Below are 20,143 nucleotides of genomic sequence, written 5' to 3' on the forward strand. Positions count from 1 at the left end.
TTAAATTGCCATATAAAAATGCCCTGGTGATGATGAGTAATTAGACACTGTAATGGAAAATTAACTGTGTTTTTATTTAGAGCATTCATTTTAACAAGACTTTTTCTTTCCTAACTGTTCTTAAGCCACAATGAAAATACATTAAATCCTGAGGGGTTGGGGAGGTTTTCTGGTTAAAAACAAACAAACACGCACACACGCAAACACACACATAAACTTCTTCCTGGAACCACTTACTGTGCGAATATCACCAAGTTTATCCAAGGTTCTGATCTGAACCACATTATTATTGCATTCTAAGGCCAATTCTCACCCCGTCATCTGTGCTGTGGAGGAAGAAATAGCCATTCCAACCCCAGAGGCCGCTAATGCAGAGGCAGGCACTAGAGAGGTGGCACACGGGGGCTTGTCACACGTGGGGAGCCTTCCCCCTAATACCCTGCAGTTCCCTCTTCCCCTCGCTGTTCCCGCTGCTGCCAAGGGAAGCGGGTTGCTTGCAGCCGTGGCTCCAGACGGCTCCGTGAGCAGCCGGGGGCTCTGGGCAGCCCTTCGTGAGGAAGCTGTGAGACCGGGGTTCAGCTCCGGGGCCGCACTAAAAATGACCCCACGACACGGCACGTGTGACGGCCTTCCCCAAGGAAGGAGGGCAAATGAGGCTGAAATCTGGACATCTCATCCCAGTCCCCACGGCCCTCTAGTCCCACCTTCCAGTGACGAGCTCATCATGGGTTCAGCCACAGGACCTGAGTGCACTTCGATCTGGAGCTGGACAAGGGGCCAGCGGGGCAGTGTCCCACTGGCAGTGTCCCCACCCATACAGGTTCACGGGTGTCATACCAATGAGGGAGCCTCAGACCATGTGGCCTACCTAAGCTTTCCAACTTTGTTCCTGCGGGACCTCAAAAATAAAGTGCAAATGACACCTAAAAATGCTTCTGGCCTGACATTTATTCAGCCCTCCACAGTGAACGCCGAATGCTGGGCAGTGCCCAGGCCCTGGGTCTCTTGTTTCAAGGGGCTCCCTGTGTATCCAAGCAAAATCAATCTTCGCCATTGACTATCCAGACACTGACAAGCATTTCGGAAGCCCCCTTAGGTTGGCCCGTGCAGTCCCACAGAAGGACACTGGGCTTCGGGCAAGGCTCCCTCGAGCAGCTACAGAAGTTTCAGAAGTTTTCTTTTCCCCTATCCCTTCCTTTTGTGGGTTTTTTACTTTTTCCCAGTTTAATCTCTCCTTATAATTTAAACAACCTTTTGTAATCGTTACTGCTTTCCCTACAGATCCCTGGGACTTATTCGACCTAACAATCTTTTCACTTCGATTCTTCAGCTGGGTTACAACCAGCAACTTTGTACAGTCCACGCTTATATCCAAGTGAGGTTTCAATCTGGACACACAACCCACAAGAACGCCGGCAGACTGGCTTCAGCAAAGAAGTACCACAAACACCGTTTCGTTCTGGCTGTATTTAACGAGGTTAATATGACATGTTGGCCGGCAATGACACCCCTTAGGGGGAGTTCAAACAGAAAAAGCTATCTGGTGAGCAAAAGTGTTTGTCACAATGCTCCCCGGTCCCAATTCCAAACTTCCCAGTACGTTCTAGAGAACGACAAAGAAGGGTTTGGCAGTGGTTCTATGGATAGTTTAGAGGAATCTGTAAAGTATCCCAACTGTGAGTCAAGATTTAGAATAAGCGGGAACGTAATGAACTCGTTAACAGTGCCATCACCGAGCAAGAATGAAGATGTGTTGAATTAAATTGCTGAATTCAATGATACTAAAGACTGCAGACATTTGGAGAGGCATTTTAACCTGTGGACTAAATTTCTAATCATTTTCCCCTTGGTTATTAGGGAAATCAGAACCAGAGAAGAAACTGCTGAGAAGCTATATTCACCAGTTAAAACAGACTGCCTGGGGAGCCCCTCAGCCTCTCTGTTTCACAAAGGAGTTATAAAGTTGAAGGAGTAAACGAGACAACAGCTGAGGAGGCCCGAAGAGCTCAGCTCCAGATCCATTCTGACCCTGGATGAGTCCTATAGCCTGTGCACCTCTCGATTTGTTTACCCTGAGAATGGGGACAGGAGGCGCAGTTACAAATAATTGCTAATAAATGCCCATCTGCCTCTGGCAGAAAGACACATGCCTGTTGATAATGGTCACCCTCCCAAACCCCAGTCTACCTTTTTCCATTCCAATGGAATTACATTCCAATCCCCAACCCTCAGGTTCCCAAGATCCTACGGGTTTTAGTCTCAGACTAAAAGACCACACTGAGATTTGGGGAGTCCCGGGAGCCAACCCCATGAAGCAATGGCTGGCAGCCTAACTCCCAAGAAGTCATTACATGTGTCCCCACCTCATTTCATTTTTCACTGGGATGACACCCAATCTTTGTGATAAAATGAACCCAAAGACACCACCCCAAAGAATTGGTTTCTCTTGGATCCACCAAAGCATAAAATGTTCTCAATGCCACCTCTTCAAATAAACACCATTCCCCAAGTGCCCCTCTCAACTGGCTGGTTGACTGTCCCTTGGGTGCGAGTGCCCAGACTTATCCCGGGTATGTGACCAGGTTGGAAAAGTCTTCCTGATTTCTGAGTACCTTAACAAGGACGGCTGTGGAGATCGTGGACTAAAATGGTGTCTAAGCACTGACGTGACCCTAGTGCTTCACAGAAAAAGGATACTGTGTTCCGGGAGATTGGTCTGTGATCTCTGTGACCCTTTCCAGCTCCGTACCTCCACAGTTGGTTCTACAAGGCCAGCCAGTGAAGGTCACTGGGAGACCCAACAGAACCATTCCCCCAGGGAAGGAGAAAGAAATTCATCTGCAGGTTTCGGTGGGTTAATGAAAAGCCATGTGCTGGTCCCAGGCAGCACAATGTCCAAATATCTATATTCACCTTCCCCTGCAAAACGCATATGGGCAAGTCTAGGGTCATTCTAGGTTCTAAGTTTAAATATCATAGAATTGTAAGTAATTAGCACAGCAGGCTGGCTTCTCAGTATCCTCAAGAAAACTCGTAGGATAAATTGTTATGTCTTTGTTTTCGTGAAGCAGGCCGTTCATCTTTCCTACCCTCTGCCTGTCTCTAAATATCAAACTGAAAGACAGAGCCTTCAAAAATGACCCGCCGGCATCTCTGCCCCGTACTCCACCCCGAGAAGCCAGATTTCTTCGAGCAACTCTTCCACCAAGAAACAGTAATCACCACCAGAAAAATGAAATTATGCACTCAAGAGTTCAGCAGTATTTATGACAGCCTAAACGGCACCTCATTTTTAGCTTTTACTCACTGTCAAAGTTCTAATGTTTCTGAGAGATTGTTAACCGATTTCTAAATGGCAATATATTTCCATTCCAAAGGGGGATGTCTGTTACCACATTTTAAAATAAAACCAACGTGTTATACACTAAATAAATCACAAACATATTTCACACCTCATCAGGGGTCCGAGTAACAAACTTTATTTTTCAGATGGAGGCTCTCTTTGGGCATGGTGTTGTAAATTTTATTTTAAATCTAATGATAAGTGTTCCTTCAGTTTGCCTTCAAAGGATAGGATCTCCTTTCTCACTGTCCAGTTTGTGATGTAGAACATCTCTTGGGAAACTTAAATAAATTTAGAGACAGCCTTCGAAGCCTAAAATCACTGTATTTGTAATAAGAAAGGGCCTGTTTAAACAAACAACAATTTTTTTTTTTTTGGAGGTGAGCATTCCATCAAGGTTAGTGTGTCTAATAATAAACTGTTGTCAGGTAACGATCTGCCTAATGAAAAATGTTTCCATTTCTCAATTTACTTGAATACATGCTCTTCTGCCTGAGGAGTTTCAGTACCATAAGTTGGCATTTGGATTACTAAATCTAAACAATGTGGACTGCTTAATTATGTAGCGGCTTCTTAAATGCTGTAGCTTTTTTTTTTTTTTCACTCCAATTTTATGTGCTTATTGTGCAGGGTGGTAACTTTTTTTTTTTAATCTTATTTCATTATTTTACCTGGCAAAGTTCACTTTGGGTAGTTATTTAAATTTTAAAAAAAGCAAATCAATGGATGAGGACAAGTTCAGTAATTTCAACTCCATTGCATGCCTTTCACTGGATTTGAACTTTTTACATATCAGTTCTATCAAAAGTGCTAAATATTTATCTCTATCCAGAAAAAAAAATACACATATATATACATATATACATACGTATGTAGATACATACATATATAGTTGTATTGAATGTAGGAAGCCACTAACTTAATGCCATTTTTAATCAATAAAAAAGATTAAATTTATCCAGTCTAAGATTTTTGATCTTGAACATTTTGATCTTAACTGTTAAAAACAACAAAAATGTTTTGAAAGCATGGTATTTGCAAAACCCTTGAGAAGTCACTAATGGGATTCCCATGATCTAATACATGTAAGGCTTTAACTGTAATTGTAAACCCACTAAAGGCTTATGACCTGAAAGTATGGACTATTGTAGCCAGTTTTTATGGGTTTAATTCCACTGGCAAATCCCAGTTTCTGTATTTTAAATTTCAACGAGCACAAAATCACATTTTTCATAAGAGCCATCTAAAGGAAGTAAACACTGGAATGACAGGGCAAGAAAACCATTAGCAACAACCACCCTTTCACACAACCCATCAATGAACTTAAAAGCACAAGACCAAGCAAAACTTTTAGTTTGTGATACACGTGCAATTCACCCTTACCATTCTCAAAACTACCTATGAAACATCTCATTTTCCTCTGACTTATTTCCATACGGGGCTCAGTGAAACACAGAACTTAGCCCCTATTGATGACTGGATCACTGTTTTCTGAGACTATTTATTACTTTTTTTTTTTTAAGCATGTTTTTACTATGATCCCATTCCGTGACTGCTGAAAGCCAGGAAAATCTGCCTTCGGGGTCAATGCAGAAGACAAAGTCATTAAAAACTCTGCCAGCCCTGAACTAACCTCAAATATGCAGAATTGTTCTGTTTCCTCCTTTAGGTCCTGCAGAAATGCAATTCGTAGCAGGGTGTACTGAAATTTGTGATTAAATCTTTTTTTTTTTCCCACTCAAAGAGGTTTGACTTATTATAACAAGTGATGACTTATGCTCAACACAAGACTCAGCCTACCTCCCCTATCTAATATACAGGTAGACTACTCATTCAAGGGTATATATATGCATGGCAAGCACATAAATGTAAAAATATAAACATCAAGGATATCTACCTTATTTCCAAAATTTCTTACTTGTTTCTTCTCTCATATATTTCTTGGTCCTTAAAATTTAATATTGCAAGTCCTGTTATGGGCTATGAGGCCCAATTCTACCCTACAGATAAAATTTATTTTACAAAGGCATACCAGAATATTGTAATCATTTCATAACCAAATACATGTGGAAACAACTTGGTTTTCAAAGAACTTTGCTGTAAGTATTTACATACATTACTAACTGATGGTCCTATAGGGACAACCTATTAAATCAAAAGAAAATACAGGATTCTAAGCATGGTGCACTAGAAGCTTCTGGCCTGAATGTTTAAAAAAAAGAAAATCTTTTAAAAACACTGCTAGCTCTTCACTTTACTTTTTCAGTGGAAGTAACAATTTCTTTTCTTTCAGGGCATCCATGCAACAAACATAACCTCAAAGTTTCTTTTAGTTGGGAAATACTAAATTTTTACCTTTAGTTGAAAGCACAGTCACTATTTTTGATAAAAAATTGCTTGAACTTCTCTCTCTCTCTCTCTCTCTTTTTTTTTTCTATACCTGCTTTTCCATAGCCTAAATCCTTATAAAGCCAGGGCACTTTGAAACTTGGATCTTCTCTTAATGCACTCAAAGTTTTCAAAATACCTTTGGATTTACTTTCCACATAAACCTACGACTTTTTCAAAGTATTTCAAAGTATTTATAAAATGTTCTTTATCTTTCCTAGCCAAGACTTGGTTAGGCTCTTGTGGGTAGAGGAAACCAGACGTGAAGAATGTTTTTATTGTTATAACTGTTGTTTTTTTCAGTCCCTTAAAACCAAAGCGGGGTGATCTCCCCAGCTTGCACTGCAGGCAGAACCACTGCCCCTGAGGGGGAGCCTTGTAAGTGAAGTTCAATTTCGGGGTTTGGTTAAGAACCTCAGGACACTGATTTACTTGTAAAATCCCCAGTGGAGACAAGAGGAGGCTGGACAAGCGAACTCAAGGCGAGCAGCAACACCACCACTTCCCGAAAAGAGTGATTTAAGCGCTGAACCGGGTCAAGGGTTTGAACTTTCTGACCGAAAACCACAGCGGCGCCGGGGAGGAGGAAGCTTTCTCCCCCGAGCAGGATCGCCGGCGTGGCACGAGCGGCCGCTGCTCTGGGCCCGCCGCCTCCGCTCCACTGCCAGCCTTGCGATCGACACCTTGCCTGGCCCGTCCCAGGTCGCCGACGCCTCTGCGATGCCCGCCGCGGACGAGTCTAGTCCCTCCGGCACCGAATCCCCTCGCCATCCGTTGGGAGGACGGAAGCGGGAAGGCTCCTGACGCCCGCGGGAGAGCCACCGCACCCGACTAATGCCCCCACCACCGGCGGGGCGTCTTACCGGTACAGGAATGCAGGGGCTTGGGTCGCACGACCAGCGACGGGCACACGGAGTAGAGGGAAAGTTTCTCAAAGTAATCGCAGGTCTCCTTGGAAAGGATCTCGTCGATCATGAAAGTCTTGTAGCGCCGCCTGGCTGCTTTGAGCTGGCCGGGCGAGCTCAGCCGCAGCTCCGCGTGGCAGTGCATGGTGAGCCGGGGAGAGCGCCTGCCGGCCGGGGCCGCAGGGGCTGGCGCGCCGGCGGGAGCCTGGGCCCAGCTCCTCGGCCGCCGGGGAGGCGGCGGGCTCGGGAGGCGCGCAGAGGGGAGCGGGCACCGGGCGCGCCGGCCGCGCGTCTAGACCCACCCGCGAAGCAGCATCTTCGCGGAGCCTTTTTGGGACAGCGCAGCTGTCAATCAGCGTGCGCTTCCTGCGGGGCCCGGTGCCGAGCCGCGCCGAGGGGCGTCGGCGCCCACCCCGCCCAGCCCGCCGGTGCAAGTCGGCCGCGGACCTGCACGCCTCGTGCCCGCCTCTCTCGCTCGCCTCCTCCCTCCTCGCGGTGTCTCGCGCTCCTCTGCCAGCCTCTCTATTTTAAGACACTCGCTTTGGCTCTCCTCCCCGCCCCCCTCCTGGGACGAGCTCCAGGTGTGTGTGCAGGGTGTGCGCGCTCGGGTGTGCGCGCGGTGCACGGAGCGCGCGCCGCCCCCTCCCGCGGGCCGGGCCTGGGCAGCTCCTCCGCGACCCGACCCTGCGCACCTCCTGGACTGGGTCCGGTGCGCGCAACCCGCAACTGGGGGAGCAGGCGCGTCTAGGTCTCTTGCTAGAAAGAAGTCGAGTCCTTGCTGAGGCTCCCGAGGCTGCGGGCCACAGAGCCGACGCCCCAAGGACCCGTGGGTCGTTCTTCTCGGTTTCCCAAGGACCCGCGGCCTCCTCTGCAGTTCTACGCTCTCGGCCCGAGCTGAACCGCACACTTGACCGCCCCCACGAGATCCCAAACCATAAATGACCCTTGCCCTGACCGTTATCCTCATAATAAATTGTAAAAATGGGAGGGTAATCCTCCAAAAGCGTGCGTTCTTTTTTATGTTTTAACGTTTATGAACTGTTTTCGCCGCCGCAAGGGCCAACGCAGCGCGATCCGGGGTGCTCGCGGGCCCTCCGGCGGTCAGCCCCACTTGAGGATTCTGGTCGCCCGATGCTCGGGGCAGCGCAGCTTTCGTTCCCGGGTCGCTCACAGCGCTTAAGGTTCGGGGAGGCCCCAAGACACGCGATTATTGGGTGGCCTTCCTCCCTCCCCCTGGGGTCCTAACCTCCGAGTCTGTTCCAATCAGTATCTGTACGAACTTATGTGTTCGATTGGAATTGGTGGGCGAGGGGGACCCCCAACCAGTCTAGGCGCCCGGGACGACTCCCGCTGCCTGCGTCCTGCCACCCCGCCCGGCGGCCGGCCGCAACCGCCCGCTTTCCCACGATTTTGTCTCCGAACTGGTGTGTGCCCGGCCGGAAGGAAAACGCACAAGAGGGAGACAATTATAGACGCATGGCTTTCTCCGAAACCGAGTTTGGGGCTGGTGACATCTCGCGGGAAACCTGGAAGCGGCCCGGAGCCGAAGCGGGCTCGCTGCAGACAGAGTTGCCCACCCAGGAGCCCGAGTCGCCGCTGTAGAAAGCGGACGCGCGCCCCTGGGGGGGTGGTTCAAGTCGGACGGAAGGGACACACCCGGAGGACTAATAAGTAGGCACTTAGAGAAAATAGTGATCAGCCGAATTAGAGCCTAGTATTAGACACGGATCGCAATGCGAATTTGAGGCTCTTCATTCTCGATGTGTTCACGTGTGCCGAGGCTCCCTACTCCTACCCTCCTCTCCGTTTTGAATTGTTTTCGTTCATTCTCCTCCACGCGCAGCGGCTCGGAGGCCCGCGAAGACTGCGGCCAGGTGTCTCGGGGGCGGCGCGCGTCCCGCTGTAGGGACGCGAGGTCGCCGCGATGAACCCGGGCGCGCCCCGGGCTCTGGTGACCAGCAGTCCCCGCCGCCTGTGCGCTATTCCCCGAGGGGTTTTCCAGGGCGCGGGCGCAGCGGTGACCAGCGGCGCCACGAGCTCGGGACGGTCCCAAGGGCGCGATGCTCACTCCGAGGACAATGGGGACGGGTGGTTATATTTTGCCCCTGGCACGCGTAGAGTTGTTGACAGGCGCCGAGAAACGGTGTTTGGTGGGGGCGACCCCACCGGCAGCGCGGACCTCGAAGTGTGCTTGGGGCGCAGCACCTGAGCGACAGCCTTTCCTTTACACCTTGCGACCCTGGCGAGGGACTGAGCGTTACCCGTGTGGACTGTTTGTCCGGTCCTGCCGGGCGCTTACGGGACGCGCTGACTCCGAGTTACTCTTCCGGCTCCCCCCGCCCCGCCACCCCTTTTCTCCCTTTCCAGACTGATTCCATCCGCCCCCCCTGCCCCGCCCCATCTCATTCTCTCTGTTCCTTTACCTGCCTTGACTCCTTCCCTCCCTTCCTCCCATTCCTCCCTTCCCCCCACTCTTACCAGCACTTGGGCCTCCCCTCCCCTGTGGGACGTCCCCCTTCTCTTTTCTCCTCCGCCCTCCCTTCTCTTCACCCATCTTCCATCCTTGTTTCTCTTTTTCTTTCTGCCCTTCTCTTCCCTCCCTTGCCCCTTCTCTTCCTCTCCTCCTTCCCTCTCTCCAAACCCGGATCTGCAGCCGCGCTCCCGGGTCCCCGCGTCGCGGCGCTGCCACACGAGAGGCTGCCGGCAGCTCGCGGCGGCCGGGACAGCGCCGAGAGCCCCGGTCACCATGCCGGGCGGGAATCGGCCTCGCCTCTATTCCCGGCTCGGGCTCTTGCCCACAGACACAGAATGTGCTCACACTCTTCCTCAGACTGTTCTTTGATTTGAAATCTGCAGTGTTTCAAATAGCTTAAGAATTTCGATTCAAGTCCTTGGATTTTCCACCTTCTCGATTTTCTGCCACGGAGGCAAGACCTCTCAGAGGGAGTCTGAGGGCATATGTCCCAGGTGTAGGGGAGAGAGAGATTCCAGCTCTCTGCAGCTTATAATCAAAGTTGAGCCTCAGTATTTTCATTTATAAGTGGAAGTGGTAACACCTACCTACTTCACAAGGTGGGCCTTTCATAATCCATGGCTTTACACAAGCTGCTCCCCTTGTGGGAATGCCCTCCACAGCTCAGTCCCTCCCTCCTTCACTGCCTGAAAAGCTAGTTCGGGACCCATCTCATATGTCACCTCCGCTGAGGAATCTTTCCCCAATCCCCAAGGCTGTTGATTCCTACCTGGACGTGTTTATTTCACGCCCTGGGCAAGGAACTCCTGGTGTGTTCTCCAGCATAGCACCTGGCACAGAGTAGGTTTTCAGTAAGTGTGTCATAAATAAATGAATGTATGAAGAAAACCTGGGTGGCACAGTCCACTAAGCTTTGGGCTCTTGGTTTCCACTCAGATCATGATCTCAGGGGTGAGATCAAGCCCTGGGTGGGGCACCGCCCTCAGCAACCTGTCCACCTGAGACTCTCTCTCCAGCTCCCTCTGCCCCTCCCCCATCTCTAAAATCAATCAAGCAATCAATACATAAAATCTTTCCAAAAGAAATGAATGCGTGAAAGCTGGGATCGTTACACAATGTGTGTGAAAGACCCAAGCCCATGATGGGACTTCAAATCTTAATTTGTTGTACTGAATTTGTCTTTCTCCTCACTCGTGTCTCTGCCACTCTCTTTCCTCGATATTTTTGGGTTTTTAGCAATGGCATCTAGCCCAATTCCCATTTTGCTCCCATCTCTCTCTTTTCACTCCCTCTCTCCTCTCAGACTGTGAAGGGCTTCTGTGGGAGGAAGCACACCCTGGCTGTCAATCACAAAGGGGGGCTTTGGTCAGGAATAGTCAGGGGTTTAGTTTCCAACATTAATGAAGTGGCTGGAACAGCAAACATCTGCCAAAGAGACTCAAACCTTTTCCAGCTGCTGGAGACCCACAGACACTTCCCAGCCTCTGGTGGCTCCGCCCTGGCAGGGTCTGCCCCGTGCCCAGGGAGGGGAACACACAGAGGAAAGGGCCTGTCTGCACTGAGCCACACTTGGGCAGGCACAGAAGGGGCTAACAATTCACACCCTCCAAGAGGCTTCAGGAAATCAGTCTCCTGTTCTATCTGGCACCAGATTGCTGGGGATAGAGCCCAGGCAGAAAGAAGGGGACGGGATATCTCTGCCAGGAGGCTCTGACAATCAGAAACCAAAAAATCGGTCTTTCCTACTTCAGCTCGTACCTGGTATCTCCGTTCAACTAGAACTCATAAAAATGTTTTTTTTTTTTAAAGATGTATTTATTTATTTTCAAGGGTTGGGGGGAAGGGGCAGAGAGAGAAGGAACGACAGACTCTGACGCAGACACCACGCTGAGCATGGAGCCCCACCTGGGACGTGGAGCCTGACCTGGGCTGTGGAGCTCAATGTGGGGCTCGATCTCACAACCCTGAGATCACTATCTGAGCTGAAACCAAGGTCCTGAAGCTTAACCGACTGAGCGACCCAGGTGTCCCTAAAACAAAATGGTTTTTAAAGATCCTAGGGCAGAGTTGCCTGGGTGGCTAGTTAGTTAAGCATCTGTCTTCAGCTCAGGTCATGATCCCAGAGTCCCAGGATCGAGCCCCACGTTGGGACTCAGCGGGGAGTCTGCTTCTCTCTCTGCCCCTCCCCCCACTCATGTTCTCTCTCTCTCAGATAAATAAAATCTTTTTAAAAAATTAAAATTAAAATAATAAAATTTAAAAAAAATCCTAGGGCAGCCTTTAAGTTGCATGGAGGCTCTAACCGTAGCTGAACTCAGCTTCAGGTCTAGTTAATTCCTTTTATGATCCTGGGCTATGTGTCTATGAAGATATTCAGAAGAGACATGCCCAGAGTCTTACAACCAGCTTTTCTCCAAAGAGGAGAAGGGGGACAAAAGAACTTTTTATGTTCTAGTAAAGTGTATTTAATAACTTGTATTTCAGTCGCTAAGTTTTGAAATAGTTTCAGACATGTAAAAGCAAAAGAGGATAGCCTTGTAAGTTAATATTCCCCTGGGCCCCAGGGCCAGGCCAAAACTGCTGTCTGTGGGGCCCAGCGCGGCTGCCTTGTACAACAAGAAGCTAAAGGAGGTATACAAGGAGGCTAGCTTATTTGTAATGATGATATTAATTTACCAAAACTGCTCTCATACATTGTAAAGCATCTTCTTAAGAGAGGGCACAAATGTAATCCACTTGACAAATGGGTTTGGGAAGGTCTGACTAAGTCCTTCTGTCCTTTCGCAAAACATCTTTCTGGAGGAAAAGTTTAAACTGAAAAAAAAAATTATAAAAAAAAACAAATCAACCAAAACAATAGCCGTATCTATAGCACAGAACATTTTCGTGCAGAGTGGAAATACCATTGGCCCACCAAATATTTCCAAAAGTCTTAGAAGTTTAGTATACAGATTAAAATAATTTCTTTTGCTAATCCTTTCCCTTCCCCCCACTTTTTTTTTTCCTGGTGCTATCCCGGCCTCAAGCAGCCCTATTTCTGCCAATAGCCTGTGTGCCTCAGTTATCCCAGCTGACTGACACAGCCCGGAAAGTAGAATGTAATCTCTCCTACCTTTCTCATAATGTGGTGAAAATGAACATGGAAGTTGAGAGCATCCCTGGTTTTGACATTACTTTTTAGCCCTTCAGTAAGGAGAAAGCTACAACCAGAGAGAAAGGGCACTTCTCAGTATTCAGTGGAATGGTGTCCTCGCTGCCTGGGGTACAAGGAAGGATTTCTGAGCTGGCAGATCTGGGTGCCATACCCACCCAATCACCCAGTAGCTTCCCTGACCTCTAGTCTCCAACAGGAACATGGGGGTGATACAGCCAACTGCCAGGTTTGCTGGAGGGTTTTGTGGAAGAGCGTGTGCCCAGCACTCAGTTACGCTAGGCCAGTCTTCCCTTCACCTTCACCTTGAGTGCAATGCAATAAGCCATTGGCTACCTTCACAGGGGCACCTGGGTGGCTCAGTTGGATAAGCATCTGCCTTCGGCTCAGGTCATGATCCCAGGGTCCTGGGATCAATCCCTGCATGGGGCTCCTTGCTCAGCAGGGAGCCTGCTTTTCCCTCTGCCTGTTCTTCTCTCTCTCTGACAATAAATACATTTTTAAAAGATTTTTATTTATTTATTTGGTGGAGAGAGAGAGAGCACAAGTAGGCAGAGCGGCAGGTGGAGGGAGAGGGAGAAGCAGGTGCTCCACTGAGCAGGGAGCCCTAGGCGGGGCTCCATCCCAGGACCTTGGGATCATGACCCGAGCTGAAGGCAGTCGCCTAATAGACTGAGTCACCTAGGCGCCCTGTAAATAAAATCTTTTTAAAAAAATCACAAAATAAAACTGCATTTTCAAAAGCATCAGAGCCTTTGCTATTTCACATGTGTTTGGAGTTGGTGTTGATTCAATGTTCAAAAGCCAGGATCAACCATGAAATACAGAGTGGAAAGAGGAGGTGTCGGAGTTCGGTACTGTCGTTAACTATCAGGGAAATGGCCCAGCCACCAAGAGTCCCCGAAGTGCTGTTTAACATCTGGTACCTTGAGCCACAGACTCCACGCATCTGCAGGAGTCAATCATTCTAACCGGCACTTCACAAGGGATGGGCTCATTTATCATTGTTACATTGTTTTGTCTGCCACCAAAAACAAAACAAAAAACCCCACAAAACCCAGGGGGGAAAAAAACCCCAACTATGATGTGTACCCACTGGGTGACATCCCATTCAAATTATCTCATAAAATATTTTTATGCTCTGTTTTGCCTCAAGTGGGCCTCAGCAAGTGTTCTTGTGAATTCTTGGTAATCTTCCCTAACACGGAGCCAGTCAGCGACCCAGCAAGGCAGGATTTCAGAGAACAAGCAGTTACCAGTTGGACACTCACGTCGCCTGATATCCAGGACAAGAAGTTTCCTGTGTCCGCCAGCACAGGGAAAGCCTCACGGGGCCAGTTGGCCTTCTGAACACAGGAAGCCAAAACAACATTCATGAGAACTTTGGATGGTTAAAGAAATCTGCTGACGTGATGATTATCAGCTAATACAGAACAGCATTTACTAAGAACACGGGGCGCTGCGTGGCCATCAGGGAAGGTAATGTTCTTGGCGCTCCAGGTTCTTAAGAAAGGGAGACTGTAGAAACGCCGGGACGTAGGCACTAAGCGCCTACTTTGGTCTAAGCGCGGCAGAGGGCATGGGTTTGCCCACACACCTGCCTGGGCCCAGAGTCTGTAAACTTTCTTTTTTTTTTTAAGAGGAATGAAGAGATGGAAAGGAAAGAGGAATTTTTTAAGCAGGGTTGAGGAGAGACATTTCAAAACCTTGTTGGTCAGGACACCTGGGTGGCTCAGTCGGTTAAGCGTGTCTTCACATCTGGTCATGATCCCGGAGTCCTGGGATCAAGTCCCACAGTGGGCTCCTTGCTCAGCAGGAAGCCTGCCTCTCTCTTTGCCTGCTACTCCCCCTGCTTGTGCTCGCACTCTCTCTCTCTCTTTCTGATAAATAAATAGATGAAAATCTCAAAAAAAAAATCTTTTTGGCTAAATAATTTCAAGAGAAAGCCTTAATTTCAGGAGAAGACGGAAAATGGAGCTGAGTTACGGAGCCAGAGGTTCATATTTGTAGTGTCCTGTCCTGGGGCTCAGCAGAGGTTAGCAGGCTTTGGGGCAGGGAATGGAATGTAGACAGTTTCCTTTTCTTTCTTTTTTTCTTAATCCATGCACACTTTTTTTTTTAAAGAGTTATTTATTTATTTGAGGTGGGGTAGGGGCAGAAGGTGAGGGAGAGAAATCTGTAGGCGGACTGTTGCAGAGCGCCCAGCTGGGTGGGAGGCTTAATCCCAGGACCCCGAGATCCTGACCCTAGTGGAAACCAAGAATCTGACGCTTAACTAACTGAGCAATCCAGCCGCCCCTAGACTGCTTCCTTTTCTAAGAAATAAACCCCAATTTGAAATATTCCTTACGATGATTGGCTTTTAAGAGAAAATTGAGCTCTGTGATTTATTCGTAGTGAATATTTTTATTATCAGTAGAGATTCCAGTACAGCAAATGTGCTCAAGCAAAACGGAGCATCAAAAGATAATGTGGAAAGTTCTGGTATTAAACACTCTCATCTAAAACATCCAGAAACAAAGAAAAATGCAAACATATCATGTTTTAGATAATCTGAGTCAAACGAAATTTTGCTTCAATTTTTTCATCCAGAGACTTTTATGCGGAGAAGGATTCCATTTCACTCTGAGCAGACAGCCTCAAGGACAATCTTTATAGATCTCTAATGCTCTTCCTTGCTTACTTTGAAAAGTTACAGGGATGCTCAGGTCTAAATAGGCTATAAATTACTCAAGTATATGAATGAGGGGGGACCAGTCTCTGTGCCATTCAATTACACAGGCAGCCTGCATTTTTAAAAGGGGTTTGAAGTCATCACAGAACAGAGGATCCTTGATACTATTGCCAATCCACATCTCGATACGTTTACTTAAGTCAATTACTGAATCTCTTAGATTATGTCTACACAAGCTGCCAAAACATCTGGTCATTTCAATCAGTTCAATAAGACATTCTGCCAAGCCAGGCGAAAAAATTAGTCAAATTAGTCCTCTGTAAAGGCAGAACAATGCATTGTTTTCTCAGGGAAGACAGTAAGTGGAGACAGCTCAGAAGGTTTTGGTTTTCTCTTCTGAAACCAAAATACAGTCCGCAGTTCCTGAAGGAGATTGTGATTTTTATCAAGTTAATGTTTGGGAGGTGTTCTGCCAGGATTTCAGTCTGAAATGTTATGGGTATGAAGATGATGTAGCCACGTTTCTGAGACAATTCTGGGCTCCTCTGAATTCTATGTTCTCAAGGTTGGGACCGTGCCAGAATTAAGCCGGACTGGTGTTTGCTAAATGTTGAAAAATAAAAGTAGCAAAACTAGAAATCATAGACTGGTATTTATTTTCCCTGGACCTTACTAGCGTTCCTGTGAGCACGTGACCTCACTTTGAGGCAATCTGACGCATGATTTAAATTACCAAACACAGGTACATATAGCTTTCATCTAAATCATTGTTGCAAAAGTGTTTCTCTGTAAAATAGAAATAATGCACTTCTTTTATTTCTTCAGATTTTTATGTGATATCTTCAGTGGATATTTGGAATTTCAAATCATTATCTTTATGGGGCACGTAGAGACAGCTCCAAGAAGAAACAACTACTCAGAGGACAGTTTTTGAATCCCAGCCCAACTTTCTGCTCGTATTACCCCATTTTCCTTTCATATTAAGGTTCTCACTCAGGGACTAAAAAATCCTCTGATCCGAAATGTTCTATGGAATGATTTGGTTCAGAAATCCATATTAGAATGCAAGCCCCTGCTTGAATAAATGCACTTGGACAAACACATTTTCATATTCATTTCGGGCAACATTAAGTACAACTAATCTACCCATGTCCAATTTTATATGGCTTTTTTCCTGTGCATTTATTTGACGTTTCTTTAAAGCCATAGACAATTAGAAATAAATATTGTTATAACTGAATAATGTAAACTTTATATTGTCTGAGATGATTCACCCTCCCACTGAATATTCCAGAGTACATGACCTCTTAGGCTGATGTCTGCATATAAACTTGTTAAATGTCTATAGCTTAACTGTTAAGGGTTGTCAATGAATTAGTAAGAAGAAGAAGTAGGAGGAGGGGGAGGGGAAGAAAGTCAGTCAATCTGTCTCCTTTGGGTGAGAAAGCAGCTCTTTACTTCAAGGACAAAAAAATTAAAAGAAATCCAGTCTCCAGGTAAGAGGAAGATAATTTTTGAAAACGAGAAAAAGAGTTGTATTTAGAACTTCAATCTGAGCAAAATCTTGCTTTATAAAATCTGGGGTCTAGTTAAGGAATAATGCTCATGTGGCCAAGGGGGAGGATTTTAGTTTTGACACGGGGAGGCTGGAGGTTAGTAGGGTGGACACTTTTTGGAGAATTAGGCAGAAAGATTCTGGAACTAAGAACAGGATAAGGGAGGAAGATTCAAGGGGTAGAGGATAGATTGTAGCTGACTTCTTGTGGATAGAACCAGAATTTGTTTTCCATCTGTAAAGACTATGCAGAATTTATGCCTTCATGTATCCAGCATAATTTTGGAAAAATAGGTTTTATTGCCCTGAAGATGATGGCCTGGAGGCCAAGGAGCAGGGCATAAGGGAGGGTGCGGAAGCTATGAGAGACACAGACTGGGTATCAGGAACAGAATATGCAGATAGGGTCCAGAGAACCACAAAAGGATTAGCGAGTGCTTGAAGCAAAGTGCTCGACCTTGACTTCCAACTTTAGAATACACATGTGCATGCACAAACACACACACACACAAAGTAGCCTACAAGTAGGTTACTGTCCTGACGACCAACTAAGAAATAATTTACAAGGTAATATTGTAGAAAACAGAGAGACCCAAACAGAAGAGACCAAATTAGTCAAACATTGTTTGTGGGAATGTAAACTGGTATGACATTTCTGGAAGGCAGTTTGGCATGGTGTCTCAAATTTAAAATCAATCCAGTAAGCCCAACCTAGGAATTTAAACCAAGGTTGTGGTTCTCAGACATGACTGTACACATAACAACCTGGTAGGAGAGCTTGTTTAAAAATTCCCAGCTCCTGGGTCTCTTTCCCCGGAGATCTGTAGGTGTGACAACTGATATTTTTAAACAAGTGGCCTTCTTAATTTTGCTACTGTCTAACAAACAGGTGCTTAAAGAGATAATAATAAAAGTGGGAAAAGCTGTAAGCAGAAGCAAATATGTTAACTGTAAAATTCCATAAAATTTCAGGAATGGGAAAAATCTCTTTCACATCTCTGAACCTCGGCTCCCTGTCTTTACAATAAAAATGCACACTCAACGCCATTGCTGTGAGATTAAGTAAGGATTCCATGTAAAAGCCTTAGACAATCCTTGACACATTGTTAAAGATCAACGAATGCTAGCTACACTATACAATGGTAAGTGGGGAAAAGGCATTTAAGTAATAGAATGTATAATTCAATTTGATTTTTGAAAAGCTCTTTACATACACATGCATATAGAGATGCCTGAAGGCAATAAGTTCTTGATGGTGGAATTTCAAGGGACTTACTTTCCTTTCTGAAGTTTTGAGTGTCATTTGAATTGTTTTACAATTAACATTTATCACTCCCCCCCCAAACATTCAATAAAGTTCAAAGAAATAAATTGTACTTCAGTAATATTTTACATTTGTATAACACTTCCATTTACAGAAAATTTCCAGGTGTGTGCCTTCATGTGAGCCTCACACAGTCCTGTGATTGAAAAAGGACTTCTTGTTTCCAGTTTACAGATGAGGAAACAGGAAGGAGGTGGTTTATTTGACACTCACACAGCGCTAACATTGCAGATCCTAGGGTTTGAGGAGACTCGTGTCTTTTGAGCCTAGCAGCACACCTTCTACTGGACATTGCTTCCTCATTGATCCCAGTTTAATTTCTTAAAAAAAAAAAAAAGGGAGGAGGGGGATTACAGTTTTACCGATGTGTATTTTTCTTACCCTCTGCATTTAAAAAAAAAAAAAAGCATTTCATAAACCTGAGATAAACTGAATACTAACAAGCGTGATTTTTTTTTAATTTTTTATTTATTTTCAGCGTAACAGTATTCATTGTTTTTTCACCACACCCAGTGCTCCATGCAATCTGTGCCCTCCCTAATACCCACCACCTGGTTCCCCCACCCTCCCACCCCGCCCCTTCAAAACCCTCAGGTTGTTTTTCAGAGTCCATAGTCTCTCATGGTTCACCTCCCCTTCCAATTTCCCTCAACTCCCTTCTCCTCTCCATCTACCCTTGTCCTCTATATTATTTGTTATGCTCCACCAATAAGTGAAACCATATGATACTTGACTTTCTCTGTTTGACTTATTTCACTCAGCATAATCTCTTCCAGTCCTGTCCATGTTGCTACAAAAGTTGGGTATTCGTCCTTTCTGATGGAGGCATAATACTCCATAGTGTATATGGACCACATCTTCCTTATCCATTCATCCGTTGAAGGGCATCTTGGTTCTTTCCACAGTTTGGCGACCGTGGCCATTGCTGCTATAAACATTGGGGTACAGATGGCCCTTCTTTTCACTACATCTGTATCTTTGGGGTAAATACCCAGCAGTGCAATTGCAGGGTCATAGGGAAGATCTATTTTTAATTTCCTGAGGAATCTCCACACTGTTCTCCAAAGTGGCTGCACCAGTTTGCATTCCCACCAACAGTGTAAGAGGGTTCCCCTTTCTCCACATCCTCTCCAACACACGTTAACAAGCGTGATTTTAACTTGATTTTATCAAAGTCAGGTGTTTGATGCCCTTCACCAATCACTTGCCAGGGTAGCTTTGGGGGGCACAAGCAGTCCTCCAAATACAGTCCCAATCACCTGTTAAAAGTTAACAGAAGCTCCAGGAGCAAAGCAAATGAGTTGACCATGATGTAGAATGTGGCCCGTCAGCGGGGTTTCTTTGAGTTCTCACCGGCTTGTTCAGCTCCTAGCTGTCAGGCCCAGCGTCCGACAGAGCTTGACACCAAGCAAGTTCAGCTTTCCACCGTGCGTGGAACCGGGAGAGGATTCTAAGGGAGCAGCCGCGTCGGTGTGGCCGACGCTGCCCTCACCCGGATGAAGAGGAAGTGCAGCGTCTGTGCTGTGGAATCCCGTCTCCCTCTACTGGCAGAAAAAATAACTACACGGAAGACTCGCTTTAGTGATGGGGAGTCAGGGCTCATCATGGCCCGTCCTCTCAACCTTGCTTCCGCCCAGACGGGCTCACGTGGGCTTCGGCATGTGTCGTTCTGTGGGTGCTCGGGGCAGACATTTAAATAAGTCTGCAATAGCTAACAGGTTCTCCTCTTCTCCGCTCTGGGGACTCCTTAACCCCAGTTCTGTGGCGGAGGTATCAAGAGTTGCCAAGAGTTGTCAAGGGACACTCTTTAACCTTGCTGGTCCTAAACTCTAATCTTAGTCCTAACACTCTCACTCTCCAAGATTTAAATTCTCCACCTAAAATGGTTTTATACAATTTAATTCTACTTCTGTTTAATAAAGGCATTTAACAAGGGAGGCTATGAAAAGAGCTCATGATACAAGTAGAAAGCCTGTGGCACACAATTACAAGATCCGGGACTGCGCCCCATACCACCGATTAAGAGAGAATGCAGCTCTGGTCCCTCGCAGGTTTGGGGGTCTCAACGGTAAGGAAAGGCTGGCTCTCCTAAGTTAGTCTCAGAGATCTAATTAGCGGATGTTGGTAGATCTCTCATGTATCCAGCAATATAGTCCATAATTTTACATTTTAATTATGGGTCAGGTGCACCAACAGTACTCTGAACTCATACATGACACCTGGTCTCCTTTCACTCAGGTTATAAACCCTTTTGAAAAAAAGAGGTGAAGACGGGACAAGGGAGGGGCGCCTGGGGGGGCTCAGTGGGTTAAAGCCTCTGCCTTCGGCTC

At 46.6% G+C, this 20,143-nt stretch overlaps 1 protein-coding gene across 1 annotated transcript in view; it reads right to left on the bottom strand.

The window, feature by feature from the left end:
- Nucleotides 1-7,138, bottom strand: part of BARX2 (BARX homeobox 2) — a 71,752-nt gene extending 64,614 nt beyond the window's left edge. The window contains exon 1 of the mRNA XM_080816691.1: nucleotides 6,595-7,138. Coding sequence (XP_080672817.1) covers nucleotides 6,595-6,781 — 187 coding nt within the window. The 5' untranslated portion in view covers nucleotides 6,782-7,138. The remainder of the gene's footprint in view (nucleotides 1-6,594) is intronic.
- Nucleotides 7,139-20,143: the final 13,005 nt, after the last annotated feature.

Source organism: Martes martes (assembly GCF_963455335.1).
Source record: "Martes martes genome assembly, chromosome: 10".
Classification (NCBI taxonomy): domain Eukaryota; kingdom Metazoa; phylum Chordata; class Mammalia; order Carnivora; family Mustelidae; genus Martes; species Martes martes.